The following is a 16881-nucleotide window of genomic DNA, read 5'->3' as shown; positions in this document are numbered from 1 at the left end:
CCTTAACTCTTCATTTGTTTTTATCTTTGTGTCTAAGGTGAGTCTCTTGTAGGCAGCGTATCGATGGGTCCTCTTTTCTTATCCAGTCTGCCACTCTCTTTCTCGATAGGTGCATTTAATCCATTCACATTGAGTGTAATTAGTGATATATATGAATTGATTGTTGTCATTCTGTTGTGTTTTTCTGTCGAGTTGTTGGTGTTTCTTTGGTCCATATACTTTTCTGTGCTGAGTTCGGTTTGTTGGCTAATGCTTTCTCCCTTTTCTTCTTTATAGTTGGTTTTGTGCTTATTAAACCCATATGTTTTCTTTCCTTCTGGATTTGCTTAGAAGAATTACTTTTCTCTGTGGTTACCTTGGCATATATTCTTGTCTCTACATTTTTAGAAGAGTGCAGTGTGTACTGTGAAGACAGTGTCCTGCTTTCCTCTCCATTTGAGGGTCTGTACCTAGAAGTTTTATTCCCTCTGATAGCTTAGTTGCTGTTGTTGTGTGCTGATTGAGTTCCTTGGTTTTTAAGGTATAATGTTTTATGGTCTTATTTTGACTATTTATTTCTGATTTTGTTTTAGTGTTGATGCCACATGTCCTGGTTTTGTAGATCTCTGTTATGGGTTCTCTATTGGAAGGACTTCCTTAAGCATTTCTTGTAAGGTTGGTCTTGTTTTCACAAAATCCTTAATTTCTGTTTGTCTGAGAATGCCTTGATTTCACCTTCATATTTGATGGATAATTTGGCTGGATATAGGATTCTTGGTTGGAAGAACCAAAAATCAGTGTTTTATATATGCTGTCCCATTGTCTCCTTGCCTGCATGGTTTCTGCTGAGTAATCGGGCGGAGCTCAGCCTGTTTGATTATTATAAGTAATATTTCTTTTATCCTGGGCAACTTTCAAAATTATTTCTTTGTCTTTGATTTTGGAGAGTTTGATTATAATATGCCTTGGTGTTTTTCTCTTGGAATCTATCTTGTATGGGATTCTATAAGCTTCTTGGACAGGTATTTTTTCTTCGTGATATGGGGATGTTTTCTGCTAGCAGGTCTTCCACAATTTTCTCGGTGGTCTTTTTCACCTCTTCTTCTTCTGGAATTCCAATGAGCCTCATATTGTTTCTTCTCATGTCATCACATATAATTCTTAGGTTCTCTTCATTTCTTTTAAATCTTTGTTCTGATTCTTCTTCATATAGGCTGGTGTCCAGGGATTTGTCTTCTAGTTGGGATAAGTGTTCTTCAGCCAGTTCTAACCTACTCTTTTGTGCTTCTGCTGTGTTGTGTAATTCTACATTTTGGTACTCTTCTTTTACGTTTCGGTATTCATCTTCTGGATTTCTTACTGCTGTTTTTGTATGAGTTCTTATTGTGCATTAGTCTTATTATTCTGTTCGTGAATGATTTTTCTGTATTCCTCCAGTGAACTGTGTTCTCCTTGTTTCTGTTTGGGGTTTCCTTAGGCTCTTGCATAGCTCTATAAATAAATCTTCTAAATTCCTTCTCAGATAATTCTATTACCTCCTCTTCTCCATGTATAGTGAGACTTTTGGTTGTGGTTTTGCTTCTAATGCCTTGTCCTGTTTTTTTGTTTGATTTGAGGTTGCCTGTTGTTTCCTAGACATTTTGAGGTTGTCTTTAACTGTTGGTTACGTGTCGATTTGTTTTGTCTTGGTTTTACGGTTTAATATTTTGAAAAGGTGAGGCTGGTGTATTTTATTTAATTACTAATTCAGGTATGCTGGTCACTCTGCAGTTTTCTTTGTGGTGTTGGAAACAGTGTGTGGAATGTGGATATGGGTTTCTGTTTGTTGTAAAGAGGTTTAGAGTTCGAATCGGGAAGTTTTATGTAGGCTGAATGCTGTTTCTTCTATTGGATGAGTGAAGTTATTGGCGGAGGAGGTGGTAATGGAAAAATGAAAGCTTGATGTTGCTATGGGTGGTTTCTAGGACTTTGGGCAGGCTGCTACTGATGACCTCGTACTGTTATTTAAAGGCCCGTGGCTCAATATCAGGAAAGACTCAGGTTGCCAGGGGGTCGCCACTCTCTGCCAGGTCCAGACACACACAAGAACCCCGCTCCCCAGGCCCCCCCAGCGCGCCAGAAAGCTGATCCAAAGCAACCTTCGGGCTCTGCGATAGGCTGCAAGTGCTTCTCCCTCCGGCCCAACCTGCCCTGGCCACGATCAGCCTGGGAGTCCTGCCTCAAGTCCACCCACCGCTCTGCTGTGGGCCACGGGCGCCCCTCTCTCTGGCTCCGCCTGCCCGCGGCACTGGCCCAACCCGCCCTGACTGCAGTAGGCTCGGGAGATTGTCCTTAGGTCTGCCCACCTGTGGCACCAAAGATGTGCTCGGTTTCAGCTGAGCTGGAGTTGGGAGAGTGCCTGTTAGTAATCTGTGGTTCCAATATTAGTGAAAAAACTTAGCGTAGATCTCTTAGTGCCACTAAGTTGACCCAAGCCTATTCAGTGGCTTGCTGAGTGGGGAGAGAGTCCACCCTCCTGGAGTACCAGTGGGCTCTCTGCTTGGGTTTCAGTGGTTCTGGTTGTGTCTGCTTGCACCTAGCCGACCCAAGTTACTGATAAAATCAGGTATTGAAGGTAAATCCCTGTGGAGATCGCTGGTATGCTGGCATGGAGTGCCTTCTGCCTTGGCCCAGGGAGATCTTGGATGGCCACTCTGGCCTGCTGGTTGCTCCCCCAGGGCAGTCCCCAATGGCCCTTCTCAGCTGCCTGTCCGCGTTGCACAAGGTAGATCTTACTCAGTTCCTTCCCCTGTACCTTTCCTCCAAATCTACTCCTCTGAACTTGGTGCACTCTGACTCAGTGAGCTGTTCAGAGCACCAGAATCCCTAATTCAAACTGCTGTATTTAGTTTGTCAAGCACTAAGATGCTAGAGGGAAATAGCATGGTGATTATTGATGAGACTCCATCTTGAATCTATCCATAATGTTCTTTCATAGTGAATTTTTTGCTTTACTATACGAGTTGCATTTGCTTATAAAAGTACTATTAAGAAAACTTTTTAAAGTCTCTATGTTCAGGCAAGCCAATCTAGTGTTGGTGGGTGTAGATGGCTTCTTTAATAATGAGAAGAAATGTCATTTAAGCAAGTTTTATAGCATGAGTTGAAATTTGTGTATAGTATATTTTTCAAACCTGCTGTGCATGAAAATTTCATGGAGAATGAAATACAGATTCCTTGGCTCCTCCTAGGACCTATTGAGTCATATTATCTCAGGGTGGCATGAGGCTTACAAATACCTGTTTTTAAAAAGCTCCCCAGTTGATTCTGATGAGAAGCTAGGTTCAGGGACCATTGCACCATATACTCAACAAATATTTTTGAGCATTATATACCAGGCACTATTCTAGGTGTTTGGGATACATCAGTGGGGAAAAAAAAAAAAAAAAAATCCTGACCTTATGGAGCTTACATCTAGCAGGGTTAAGTTGATTTAATAGAATATGCATTTGCTTCTTAGTGGCTTAAAACAGCAGTTTTTATTTTGCTCTTGGTTTTTTGGGTCAAGAATTCAGAAAGGTCTAGACTTGGGGCTTTGTTCCATGCAGATATTGTGGGGCTGCCATCTAAAAGCCCTACTGGGCTGGACATTGCTTGTTCACAGGGCTGGCAGTTGATGCTAGCTGAAGGCTGGGAGCTCAGCTGTGTTGTAGACTGGTATACCTACATGTAACCTTACTAGCAAGGTGATCTCAGGGTGGTCTGACTTCTTATGTGGTGGTTGGCTACCTTCCTCCAGGACAGCCATGCCAAGAAACCAGATACAGCTTTACAGGCTGGCAGCTGTGGCAGTTACAAGTGTCATTCTGCTGCATTCTATTGGTTAACAGCAGTTAGGCTGGCCCAAATTCAAGGGGAGGGGTCATAGGCCCCAGCTTTCAATGGGAAGTCATGGCCAAGAATTGGCAGACATACCTTAAAGTCGCTACTGTTGAGGCTTTTGCATTTTGAAATATATTGGAGACACATTTTTAGTGATGAGATGCTGGGCACTGCTTTTCTTTAAAATCCCCAATAGAGAGTGTGTTCTCGAGAGCAATTTTTCTCAAGAGACATTACTCATAAAGGGAGTACAAGTATAAACCTTTTTAGGGATGGCATTATGAGACCATCGTCATGGCTTTATTTCATGACTGTTCATAGCTGTAACCTGTAATGTAAGCTGGGGTTCACTTTCTAGAAATTGTAAGGAGACCACGTGATGAGATGAGCTAATGAGTCAAAGCAAAGCCTTCACTGTGGCTAGAGAAACAAGCCAGAATTTTTATTCTGATGACTGAGGACAAGAGGCTGTCTTCATGTCAGAAGGCTAACTCATCATTTCTTTTCTGTTTTGTAGCAAAAAGAAAGGGAGGTGGTGCTAGAGCATCCCTCTTCAGGAAGTGACTGGTCAGATGTGGATGATGTCTCCACAGTCAGATTCTCTCAAGAGGAGCCAGTCTCGCTGAACCTCTCAGCAGTTCCAGAGCCTCTGACCTTCACCACTGACTATGTCATGTACCCACCTCATTTGTACAGTAGTCCTTGGTGTGACTACGCCAGCTATTGGGCCAGTAGTCCCAAGCCTTCCAGCTACCGCTCCATGAGCAGCAGCAGCAACGATACATCCCAGGCCGGGAGGAGCAGCCTGAGCTTCCTGAGTGATTACTCTCCCAACTCCACAGTGAGCTCCCAAAACACGTCCAGAGACCTAGAGATGACAGAGGAAGGCAGATCCCAGAATTCACGTTCATTTCATTTCTCCAGAAGTTCGGAAGATGAAGATGTGAAGGAGAAAAGGACATTCCAAGAGGAGACACCACCGCGGCCCTGTGGAGGACGTGCATCCAGCTCCCTGCCAAGGAGCCACCGGGAGCCAAGCCTCGAGGAGGGCTTCATTGACACCCATTGTCACTTGGACATGCTGTACTCCAAGTTGTCTTTCAGAGGGACCTTTACTAAGTTTAGAAAAATTTATAGCAGCTCCTTCCCAAAGGAGTTTCAGGGCTGCATCTCTGACTTCTGTGATCCTCGGACACTCACGGATTGCCTGTGGGAGGAGCTGCTGAAAGAGGATCTGGTCTGGGGGGCATTTGGCTGTCACCCTCATTTTGCACGTTACTACAGTGAGAGTCAAGAAAGAAATCTTTTGCAAGCATTAAGGCACCCCAAGGCGGTGGCGTTTGGGGAAATGGGGTTAGATTACTCTTATAAGTGCACCACGCCTGTCCCAGAACAGCACAAGGTAATGAGGTTCTTTTTAGTTTGCTTATCATTTTAATTCTTTTTATAGTTGTTGAAACCTAACATTAAGGTTTCTCTACTTTTGGAACTAAAGAACTTAGAATCACTGAAAATTTAACTGCTCCATCTAGACCGCCTAGGTGTCATTTGTCAAATATTTCACAAGGCATTTCTTATTTTGTAGCTTTATTATATAAGAGGCAGGACAGGTACTATATGATGAGATTAGACTGATGATAAATAATTGTGAAAACATTTACTTTCTCTCCTGCTTGGGAAGCAATAAATTTTGTGTTTTGTTTTTGTTCAGTTAAGCAATGTATTTTTTATTTTGATTTTAAAGTGAAATGTCCTCATTGCATAAAATTTGGAAGATAATTTGGAAGATAATTTAAAAAGAAGATAATTTGTCCTTTCACCAGAGATAAACATTACTGTTTTAACAATTTTTCTTTCTAATATATTTTAAGCATGGAGATTTGGCAGGGTAAGTGCAGCTTAGCATTTCAGTGGAAGTTTCTGATAGGGGAAGGAGCAGAGCAAGGAGAAAGACCCTTCCACCTATCACTGCCCTCATTCTGAGATTGAATTTGTTGTTCCTCTCAAAGACCTGAAGAATCTGTGCTGCCTTCCTGTATATGCACTGAGGCCTGTTAAGTCTGGATCTGCAGGCCCAGTGTGCTCCACGGAGTCCAGCCATGTAGAATGTGATATGTTAGCATTGCTTTTGGAGCGGTCTCAGCCCAGAGAGATAAGCTTCTGCAGTGCCCTGATGGTTGCTGTGCCCTGTTGACATTGGGTCTGCTGGTGTGTGCTGAATTGTTTAAGAGAAGGAATATTCCAGAGTCAATAGTTAATTTTCCTTTGGCCAAACAGAAAATTTAGAGCTGTTAAGGAGCTTCTCCTAAACCTAAGACTACAGACCCTCATATACCTTTAGGAGATACAGATTCCAATTTGAATAGTTATTCATGACCACCTATTAAGCATGTAAGACTTAATAGATAATTTAAACAAGAAACAATTTTAGATGTTTCATGTGTGTCTAAGGCAGCTGCTTTCACATGAGTTAGGAAAGACCTTTTAACCAGTTGCTTTGAGTCAGTTCTGACTTCTGGTGACCACATGGGAAACTGTGCTCCATAGTTTTCTTGGCTGTGATCTTCTGGAAGCAGATAACCAGGCCTTTCTTAAGATGGCCAGGCATCTCTGGGTAGATCAAGCTGCCAACCTTTTGGTTAGTCAAACCAAAACCAAACTCATTGCTATCGAATCAGATCCGACTCATAGCGACCAGCAAACCCTCTTTGGGTTTCTGAGGCAGTATCACTATGGAAGTAGATTGCCAAACCTTCCTTCCAAGGAGTTTCTGGTGGGTTTGAACCGCCACCCTTCTGGTTAGCAGTCAGATGCCTTAGACATTATGCCACCAGAGGTCCCACTTTGGTTAGTAGTCAGGCATTTAACCATTTGTGCCACTTAGGGACTGAATTCAGAATAGAATTGTTACAAGTATGCATTTTGACATAAGGATCTATATTCAGACATGTGGGTAGGGTTTTATTTGTGTGAATATTTTCAATTATAGACTTTATATAATGAGTTTTTAATATGAATAGTATTTCCATTCAGAATTAGGTTTGTCTTCTACATTGAAACAACCTCTTGCCTGTCCAGACTTCCTTTTCCCTACTAATTTAGGAAGCTTCTGATTTCTAGCTTGAAGCTGTAGTTATTACCCAGAAGTGAAGAGAAAAAGAACAAAATCTGAAGATGTAGTAAATAGAATTTTAAGAATATGAGATAAATACTTAATATTCTGCTTTCCTGATTGGTTTTTATGGTGCTGATGTACTATAGAAAGAAGAATAATGCAGGAAGTCCCCAGAAATGTATATTCTGAGGTAACTGGAAGGAGGAAGAGGAGTGTTATATTTAATTGCATAGCTAATGTTAATTGAATGTCTACTCTGTGCTGGAAATGTGCTGCATATATCACAGTAATCTTTTCATTTTTTAAGTTATTGTTGTATCAGATCTGCATATACAGGTACATAGGACATGCAGCCTGACAAGCTGAACTTGAAGTTGTAGCGTGAAATAGCTGATAGATAAAATTGTGCAGATATCTTTGGCTTGGTGAGATGGGACTGAAGACTGGGAAATGGTGAGAGAGGTCTAAGCTATTCAGAGGAAATAAATTGCTGGAGGCAGGAGCAGGGGGGGAGCAGAAGTTCATTTAAAGGAGAAAAACAAAATATTTCTATATGAGGATTCCTAGAGGTTCCTCAAGGAGCTCTGGTAGCATAGTGCCTAAGGCACTTGACTGCTAACCAGAAGGCTGGTGGTTCAAACCCACCAGCCACTCCTCGGAAGGAAGGTTGGGCAATCCTACTTCCATCAGATGCCTTAGTCACTACTCCACCACAGCTCCCGATTTCATGACATTGACTGCAATTTCCCACAGTGTAACAGCTCTCTTCCCACTTCCTCCCTGTAGTTACCTCTTCCCTGATTCCTTCTTTCCCATGCACTGCCCCCCCTCCACCAGCTGTCTCCTTTTGTAAACACTGCGCTTCTGTTCTCTCATGATTGATTGCTCGAAGTAGTGTATCTACCTGATATAAATGTTCACCCTATATGTCTATGTGTTGTTTGGCTGGAAGCCACAGGAGTGAGTTCAGTTCCAGACCTGAAAGGCAACTAGGGACCCTAGTCTCAGGGGTCTCACCAGGCTCCATCAGACCAGCAAATCTGGTCTTTTTTTTTTTTTAATGATTTTGAGTTCTGTTTCACATCATTCTGCCATTCTATCCAGGATCTCCTATACAGATCCCCCTCTGAGTGGCTGACAGTGGTAGCCTGGCACCATCTAGTTCTATCTAGTCTCATGGTCGTATAGGCCGAGGATAGCATGGTCTACCAGTATCTTGGACTTAATTATTTCCATGCCTCTTTGGTTTTCTTCATTTTTCTTTGCTGTGGATGAGGGGAAAAGACCCATCATTGCATCTAGATGGCTGCTTGCAAGCTTTTAAGACCCTAGTCACCACTCATCAAAGTAGGATGTGGAACAGTGTTTTTGTGTAGTATGTTATGCCAGTTGAGCTTGATGTCTCACGTGATCGTGGTCCCAAGCCAGCAGGTCCAACTACTTGCTCCTTCCAGGTAGCTGGCTGTGGCCAAGAAGCCACTGGATAACGTATTCTTGATTTAAATTTAAAGTCCAGCATGAAAACATGATGAAGTAGTAGCAACCAGCAGCTGCACTAGCTGGATATCAGTACTGAATTAAATTTGCCCAAAAGCAAGTTCTTGATGTGTCCTGCTGAATATTTTACCTTGCAAAGAGAAGAAGAAAAGTCTGGAAGGGCTGTGTCTGGCTAAGTGATAGAGTTCCAGGTCTGGCTCATTATAAGAGAGAGAACTTAGTTTCTGTTACCTAATATTTTCTAGAAGGATTGGAAAATAAGACAAGCAAAATGGGAAAAGTCAGTCATTATCCTACCAATCAGAGAAAACCACCATTAACTTTTTCCTTGCTTATCTGTGTGATCACAGAAAGACCCCTAAGAATTAGATCTTGGCCTGTGGCCTTGGGACCATGGTCCCAGGGGACATCAGACTCAATTGGCATAACATACTGTACAAATACATTGTTCTGTATCCTACTTCGGTGAGTAACAACTGGGATCTTAAAAGCTTGTAAGCGGCCATCTAGATGCAACAATGAGTCTCCTAGTCCAGAGCAAAGAAGAATGAAGAAAACCAAAGATGCATGAAACAATTAGTCCAAGGGTCTGGTAGACCATGTGATCCTCAGCCTGTATGACCATGAAACCAGAAGAACTAGATGGCTGGCTACCACTGTCAGCAACTACTTGGAGGGAGGTCTGTGTAGGGAATCCTGGATAGGGTGAAAGAACAATGTGGAACAAAATCAAATTATTAAAAAAAAAAAAAGACCAGGTTTGCTGGTCTGATATAGGCTGGTGAAACCCCTGAGGCTATGGTTCCTAGCTGCCCTTCAGGTCTGGAATTGAACTCACTCCAGTGGCCTCCAGCCAAATAAAAGACTGGCATATGGGCTGAACATTTGCATCAGGTAGATACACTCCTTGGAGAGATCAGTGATGGGAGAATAAAAGGGCAGTGTATGCACGGGGAGATCAGCGGTGTGGGGCAGGGGTGAATGTGAAAGAAGGACACAGGGAAGAGGTAACTATGGGGAGGAAGTGGAAAGAGAGCTGTTACATTGTGGGAAATTGCAATCAGTGTCATGAGACAAGATATATATCAACTGCTGTTGCTCTCTAAACTTTCCCCAAATCACAACAAAAATTAAAAATGAAAAAAAAAGTTAGGTCATGTGTAGTTCATGTGTAAACTCCTACGCATAAGCCAATGGGAAGAACAGAATTCATTGGTATCTGGGGACAGAAAGGCAGGAGCATGAACTGCCCTTCCCCACTCTGGCTGGCTGAGCTGTCTGTTCAGCCTCTGCCACTAGTTGTGTTTGACTGGAATTAATTATTTAGGTAATAAGCATGGAAGAGATGCCTTGGGCCACCCCCAGGAGAGACTTATTAACTCTCAAATACCAGGAAATAATGGATCAATGGGGAACCCGAGCTAGTTCAGGCTGAAGAGAGTAATTATGCTGGGCAAATAATTTATCTGCACTTAATTTACTCCCGTGATTTTTCTTCTGGGTTCCTGGTGAGTATAAATGCTCTAGGTAGCTCCAGTACATAGCTCAACTCTGAAGCCCAGGCACAATCTCTACTCTCTGCTTGTGGGACACACATAGATCTAGATCTTCATTCTGATTAACATGGTTGAAATTCTAATGTGTTGTACAAAGCATTATACATTTAATATTATTGTCTCTTGAAAAGTTACAAGGGACATTTGGCAGGATGTCTTACAAGTAACTCTTAGAATCAAGGAAATATGTGTTGTCTGCACGTGCTTTTATTTTTTTTTTTAAGGAAATTTTTAAGTCATTTTGAATATTTTTTCTACGTAAATATATCTTGAAAAATCCTCTTTAACAGCCATGTAATACTCCACCTTAAGGCTGCAATCAGACCTCCATATCCTGTGGATTCAACCAACTGTGGATTGAAAATTTTGGGGGGGAAGCAATTATGTAATCAGAGCAATTCTTCTGAGGCTAAGAGGGAGCTAGAAAGTGCTATTTACATTGTGTTAGGTATTATAAGTAATATAGAGGTGCTTTAAAGTATATGAGAGGATGTGTGTAGGTTATATGCAAATAGTGTACCATTTTATTTATAGAAGGGACTTGGACATCCATGGATGTTCCCCGTGGATACCGAGAGATAAGTAACATAGCTTGTTTAGCTACCCTAAGAAATAATTTTTTAGAAGTAAGAATTAAAAGTTGAAATTGGAATCTCTTGAAACTTCCTGCATATATAGGAGTCAAAAGAGGGCAGATGAGCACTTGCAGATATGTTGGGGTGTCGCGTGGGAGGGAATGCAGCCATGGTGAGATATTATAACCAGAATGGTTGTGAGGATTTAATGTTGGATGCACTTAGTGCTTTGAATCTACCTGTCTCTAGTAAGTACTCAATAAGTGTTAACTATTATTGTTAATTATTAGTTTAAAAATAAGGAATTAGAGACCTTAGGGAGATGTCCATTGGACTGAGTGTTATGGAGAAACTGACTTGTGAAATGGACTAACCAGGTGATATTGTCACTTTGTTACCTTCCAGGTGTTTGAGAGACAGCTGCAGCTGGCCGTGTCTCTAAAGAAGCCGTTGGTGATACACTGCCGAGAAGCTGATGAAGATCTGCTGGACATAATGAAAAAATTTGTGCCCTCTGACTACAAGATCCATAGGTTAGAGGCTGGAACTTCAGCAGGCAAATCAAATAAACACTTCTCTCTGTCTAGGACATTAGTTGGAAGAACAAAAACCCAATGAGGAGAGCAATGTTAATATTGTGTCTTTATGTATTATTTTTTCCTAAAGAATTGTTAGCTCGATATGTCTTTTCTTAAAAATGTATTAGGTTCAACCATATGAAATTTCTAACATTTGGCCATTTTTTTACTTAGAAACGGCAACTTCATATGGTTGATGCTAATACCCTAAATCACCAATGTGTAAAACAGTGCTTTAATGTTCCCATCCTGGGTGAAAGGCTGAAATAGAAACCTGATTCTCAGAAATGAGTACTACTGATCTTGGAAATATCTATTATGGGGCCCATTGGCTTAGCACACAGGGAACATTCCAGGGCATCTGAAAGACATTCTCTCTTGTTTTTTTAAATTTGAAAGCTCATTTTACCTCCAGTTAACATTAACATCCAGTTATGTTTTATCTGCTGGCCATATAGGAGTTCATAAGTTCAGTGTGTGAACTCCTACCATGGTACATGCACTAGCTTTGGCTTGGCTTTGGGAACATTCTTGAGGGGTTGTGGGAAGACAGACATGTCAGCTGTGATTTCAATGTAGAGTAGGACCGAGGGTGTGCATGAGGTGCTGTGGGAGCCAGAGGCAGGACCATTTAATTGAGCCTGGCTGGGAAAGGGGTCAGGAGGTGATGGGTGAAAGGGTTAACTGACAAAACAGGGAGTCCAGAACCCAGAGCAGATCTTGACAGGTGGCAGAAATGGGAAGGATTTTCAGGCCACCATGCCGCTGCATTTGGGTGTCTAGGCAGAGAGCATTCAGCCTCTCACCTTTGACTATGGTGGCACACCACCAAGATGAGGCACGGCATTCTGCTCTTCGGAGGCTTTCCCACTGCTTTATTTTGGGCTCACTTCACAGGGAATCTAATGGCTAAGTTGGTACAACAAGGTCATGTAGCTGGGGGAAGCCCTGAGTTTTCAGATTGGTTAATAATATGAGTATATTGTTCCAAGAACATGAGCAGGTATCAAAGTAAGAGAAGAAAATCCACCTGTAGTCTCCAGTCCTCAGCATTTATTATTATTATCATTATTATTTTGCTTCCTTCTTATTTAGAGGCATAATTTTTCCATGCTGTAGTTATAATTTTAGAAGGGACAGTTTTTAATTCTGCCTTTTTTTTTTTTTTTTTTAATTGTGATTTTGGGTGAAAGTTTACAGAGCAAATTCACTTTCTGTACAGCAGTTCACACTTTGTCTCATGACGTTGACTACAATTTACCACAATGCAACAGCTCCCCTCCCACTTCCTCCCAATAGTTACCTCTTCCCTGTGTCCTTCCCTCCATGCACTCCTGCCCCCTGAGCTCTTCCTATGCATACACAGCCCTTCTATTCTCCCATGATTGTTCTCTCCAAGGAGGGTGAATTTACCCAGTGTAAATGTTCACCTCATATGCCTGTCTTTTTTGAGTTCCACATTGTTCTCCTACTCTATCCAGGATTTCCTACATAGATCCCCCTCTGAGTGGTTGACAGTGGTAGCCAGGCACCATCTAGTTCTTCTGGTCTCATAGTCGTATATATAGGCTGAGGATTGCATGGTGTATCAGTCGCTTGGACTAATTGTTTCCATGAATCTTTGGTTTTCTTCATCTTCTTTGCTCTGGACGAGGAGAGACTTAATTTTGCCTTTCTTTTAATGCTATAAGCATTTCCTACCCCGGTGTTGTTGCTGTATGTTCTTCATGGTGACTGTATCATATTTTACAATATAATAATGTAGATTGGTGACTGTACCCACTAAGTGTCATTATAGGTATAACCGTGGCAGCAATTGCATAGCTGTTTATTGTGAAGTCCTTTCCTTGGGTGTAGTTTTTTCTATTTCTGGGAATTTATCCAAAGAAAATCATTTCAAAGGGTCATCTATTCAGAGGGAGTTAGGGAGGACTATAAGAGAACTTTGATGTGGAATTCTCTTCCTTCAGGCATTGCTTCACTGGCAGCTACCCGGTCATTGAGCCCCTGTTGAAATACTTTCCCAACATGTCTGTGGGCTTCACAGCAGTCCTGACTTACTCTTCTGCCTGGGAGGCCCGGGAGGCTTTGAGACGGATCCCACTGGAGAGAATCATCGTGGAAACTGATGCTCCCTACTTCCTCCCTCGTCAGGTAGGGTGTCTTCAGGCTGAGTTGGGGCACTGAAGAGAGAGGGGGGTGGTAAGTGGGCACCCTTCTAATGCTGGCTAGGCCAGAGCCCCAGTGACATCCAGATCCCACTCTTGGCCGTGTAGATGTGTCCTTGTTGTTGCTCTGCAGAACCACAAGGTCTAGGGGGATGAGAAGCTGAAGGGTAACCACTCTCTTCCAGGCAGTGCAAAGCCCTACCCTGTAGAGGGTAGTCCAAGGAAGCGTGGGACCCTGCTCACCCAGAGCCCCCCATGACTAGGACTGTCCCTGCACCTGCAGGTAAAGGGGTCTCTACAGGGAAGCCCCAAAGAGATCCTTGCTGGGGAAGGGACAGGGAGGGAGTTCTGTGTCATGGTTGTGCACAGATGGCACAGTGATGTTCTCAATGCTTGATGTCTTCCAGGTTCCCAAAAGCCTTTGTCAGTATGCCCACCCGGGCCTAGCTTTGCACACTGTTCGAGAGATAGCCAGAGTCAAAGATCAACCACTTTCCTACACCTTGGCCACCTTGCGTGAGAACACCTGTCGCCTCTACAGTCTTTAAACAGAGAGGGTGCAGTCAGGAGTCTCCCAGAAAAGGTCATAACATTCACGTTATCTGTTTTTTAAAAATCAAGACAAAAATGTTATTTGCTGTATTTTCTTAATATAGAGAATGTAAACATAGGGTGAGCATTAAGCCTGCATTGTCTTGAGTCAACTTGGTTTGGAACTTTCTTCCTTTTCTCTTCCAAACTCTCCAGGGAGACCAGTGGCCTGACAGAACACCAGCTTGGTGTTTGGAGAGCCCATTGGAACAGAGGAAACCAGGACAGGATGTTTTCCTGAAAACTTCTTAATACGGCTTCTGCTTCTGGCTGGTGGGGTGGATGAGGGTAAGGGGAACTGCCCTTCCCAGCAAAAATGCTCCAGGGTAGTCAGTGAAGAAGAAACAGTCCAGTATAAAGGTACAACAAGTATGTCATTTTCTGCAGCCTGTGTTTTTGAACAGTCTGTGAATAAAGTCATCCTCCTACTCATATATGCACATGTGGGTGTGTAACTTGATTTCTGGTTCTCAGTTCTCAAATTGCACTCTCAAGTAGGAAATCTCTTGAGGGAGAAATTCACTGGATACCTCTCTTCAGAGGTTTAGTAAAATCATCCCCTTCCTTCTCTGGATAGCTCGTTGATGTCATTGTTCTGATATCAACTCCAGTGTCAGCATAGCAGAAGGACTTTGGCTGCTGGTCTCAGTGGCTCTACTGTTCACATTGTGGAGCTGGTGTGGGGGATGCTGATTGCTGTATCCAGGGATAGTCCTAGCCAATCGAGATCCAGAGCGGATTGGGGAACAGACCCCAAAGGAGATATTCCTTACCTACTAAAGCTTCCAGTGTCCCTTGGGTTTGTTAAACTCTAAGGGTTCAGTTTGCAGTATAAGGTATCTGGTAGTCTAGTGTCAGAGGTCCCAGCCTCTTTCTGCTCTGTTTTTGCCCCCTTCTCTTTGAACACTAAACTGAAAATACTCCTATTTCATCCCATGTAACAGCCCCTCATGTGTCCCACCCAGGTTGAGAGGTAAATCAGTTTAATTCTCCAAAGCTCTGCTGGAGCAGCTCCGTCACATCATGTTGCCTATGTAGAATAAGCAGGTCTGGGGTCTATAAACATCTCAGCCCCCTTCCAACCTCTCTTGGGCGTCTTCCTTGCCCTTGCTTACTCTAAGCCCTGTCTTTCTCTGTACGTTAAGATTTGAGAGCCTCTCCTTTGACTTCTGAGAAACTATGTCATCCCAAGTTCTGAGTCATACCCTGCTCCCTGCTGGTGCCTTGTAAGTGCATTGTAAATGTACATTCATTACAGACCATGGAGGCTATAATGATCGAGGGTTAAGGATGAAGACACTGCACCCTAATCCCCTGTAGGGAGACATACAAGCTACCCTGGCTCACTTGTCTATCTCTTAGCGGCCAGTAGCCCACATAATAAAATCTGTATCTTTTACACTGGATTTCCCTAGTTGTTTTTAGAAAGGTACATTTAGTCTCGTAAGCTAAAATAGAGGAGCTCTGGTAGCCTAGTGCCTAAGGCACTTGACTACTAACCAGAACCGCCAGCCACTCCTCGGAAGGAATGGTGGTTTGAACCACCAGCCGCTCCTCGGAAGGAAGGTTGGGCAATCTACTTCCATAGTGCTACTGCCTTGGAAACCCAAGGAGGGGTCACTATGAGTCGGGTCTGACTCGATGGCACATAACAACAATCTAAAATGGAGGAGTCCCTGGGTGGTGCAGATGATGAAGCACTTGCGTTGTGTACCAGCCAAAAGATTGGTGGTTTGAACTTACGCATAGATGCTTCAGAAGGCAGGTCTGGCTGGCAATCTGCTTCTGAAAGGTCATAACCTTGAAAATCCTAAGGAGCAGTTTCTGTTCTGCCTGTGTGGTGTTGCCATAAGTCAGAATTGACTTGACAGCAACCACCAAGCACAAGCTAAAATGGAATTTATTTAATATTTCATATTTGGTATTTCCATGTTCCCAGAATAAAAGCCCATCCTGGGAGTTAGGCCTTGATTCACTGTCATTCTTCTACAGATCAGCTGTGTTATTTTCTTTGTGCTTCAGATTTGCCAGTGTGGGGAGTCGGCCTTTGTTCTGCTTGAAAGATTTGGGGGTTGCTAACTTTTTCAAAGTGCAGTATTGTCACCCAGATCAACTGCAGCATATTCATCTCCTCCACAGCAAAGCCTGTACAATACTGCCTGCCCCTGAAACCAACTTGTCCTGGGTTAGAGGATTAAAAGTGATGACTCAGTAGATAGTCTCTCATCCTATGCAGTCTTCCTTCCAAGAAAAAGGACAGAGTGCTATATACCTTCACCTCTAGGATTATCATTCATGTGCTGTTACATTCAAATGTGACATGGCCTGTGTGGGTATGAAAGTTCCTTGGCATTTTTTCCATTTTTGGGTGGCTGACTTGATTGTTTTTGTTGTGCTGCTGGAATGCCTCTGTATCCCTCCTTCCCCACCTTTGGCCACCTCTTTCTGAAAATAAAGTGATGGATCTTCTAGCCAACTTCCATGTTTGTTTAGATTTCTCTGAGTGATATGATGGTTTAGTCTGGTTATTGGGCAGCTTTGTAACCTGACAATCCACATGTCTGGAGACATTCTTGAGTATGTATGTGTCTCTGTAAAATTAAACTGTGAATATTATTTAATTTATTATTATTATATACATGTGTTCCTGAATTAATGTAGTACATACATTATAGAACCCAATATAGAAGTTTTTTTCAAAAGGAGAAATTTTTTTTCACAGGCAAGTAGCTTGCTCTTCCCTGGAAAATATGTACCCTACTTCAGACATCCTTAAGTTACTCAGGTCATTTAATAATGCATGAAGGTGCAGATTTAAGAAAGCTGACCTAGGAACAACATGGTTGAAATGCTACATTTTCTCCTGTTTGATAAATTCTGTCTCTGCCAGTTGTTGACTTGTGATTACCGCCCCCACCCCTGCTTCCCCCCCACCCCAGTTGACCCAATGTATTATGAAGG

At 42.7% G+C, this 16881-nt stretch overlaps 1 protein-coding gene across 1 annotated transcript in view; it reads left to right on the top strand.

Annotated features, from left to right (window-relative positions):
* The window catches only part of TATDN2 (TatD DNase domain containing 2), a 57784-nt gene extending 43907 nt beyond the window's left edge, over nucleotides 1-13877 (top strand). The window contains exons 3-6 of the mRNA XM_007945818.2: nucleotides 4358-5242; nucleotides 10989-11116; nucleotides 13132-13315; nucleotides 13737-13877. Of these exons, the coding sequence (XP_007944009.1) occupies nucleotides 4358-5242; nucleotides 10989-11116; nucleotides 13132-13315; nucleotides 13737-13877 (1338 nt within the window). The remainder of the gene's footprint in view (nucleotides 1-4357; nucleotides 5243-10988; nucleotides 11117-13131; nucleotides 13316-13736) is intronic.
* Nucleotides 13878-16881: the final 3004 nt, after the last annotated feature.

Source organism: Orycteropus afer, unplaced genomic scaffold (genome assembly GCF_000298275.1).
Source record: "Orycteropus afer afer isolate SDZICR_OR568_19922 unplaced genomic scaffold, OryAfe1.0 scaffold00144, whole genome shotgun sequence".
NCBI lineage: Eukaryota > Metazoa > Chordata > Mammalia > Tubulidentata > Orycteropodidae > Orycteropus > Orycteropus afer.
Note: the sequence above shows the minus strand (reverse complement) of the source record. Positions and strands in the feature narration are given on the sequence as shown.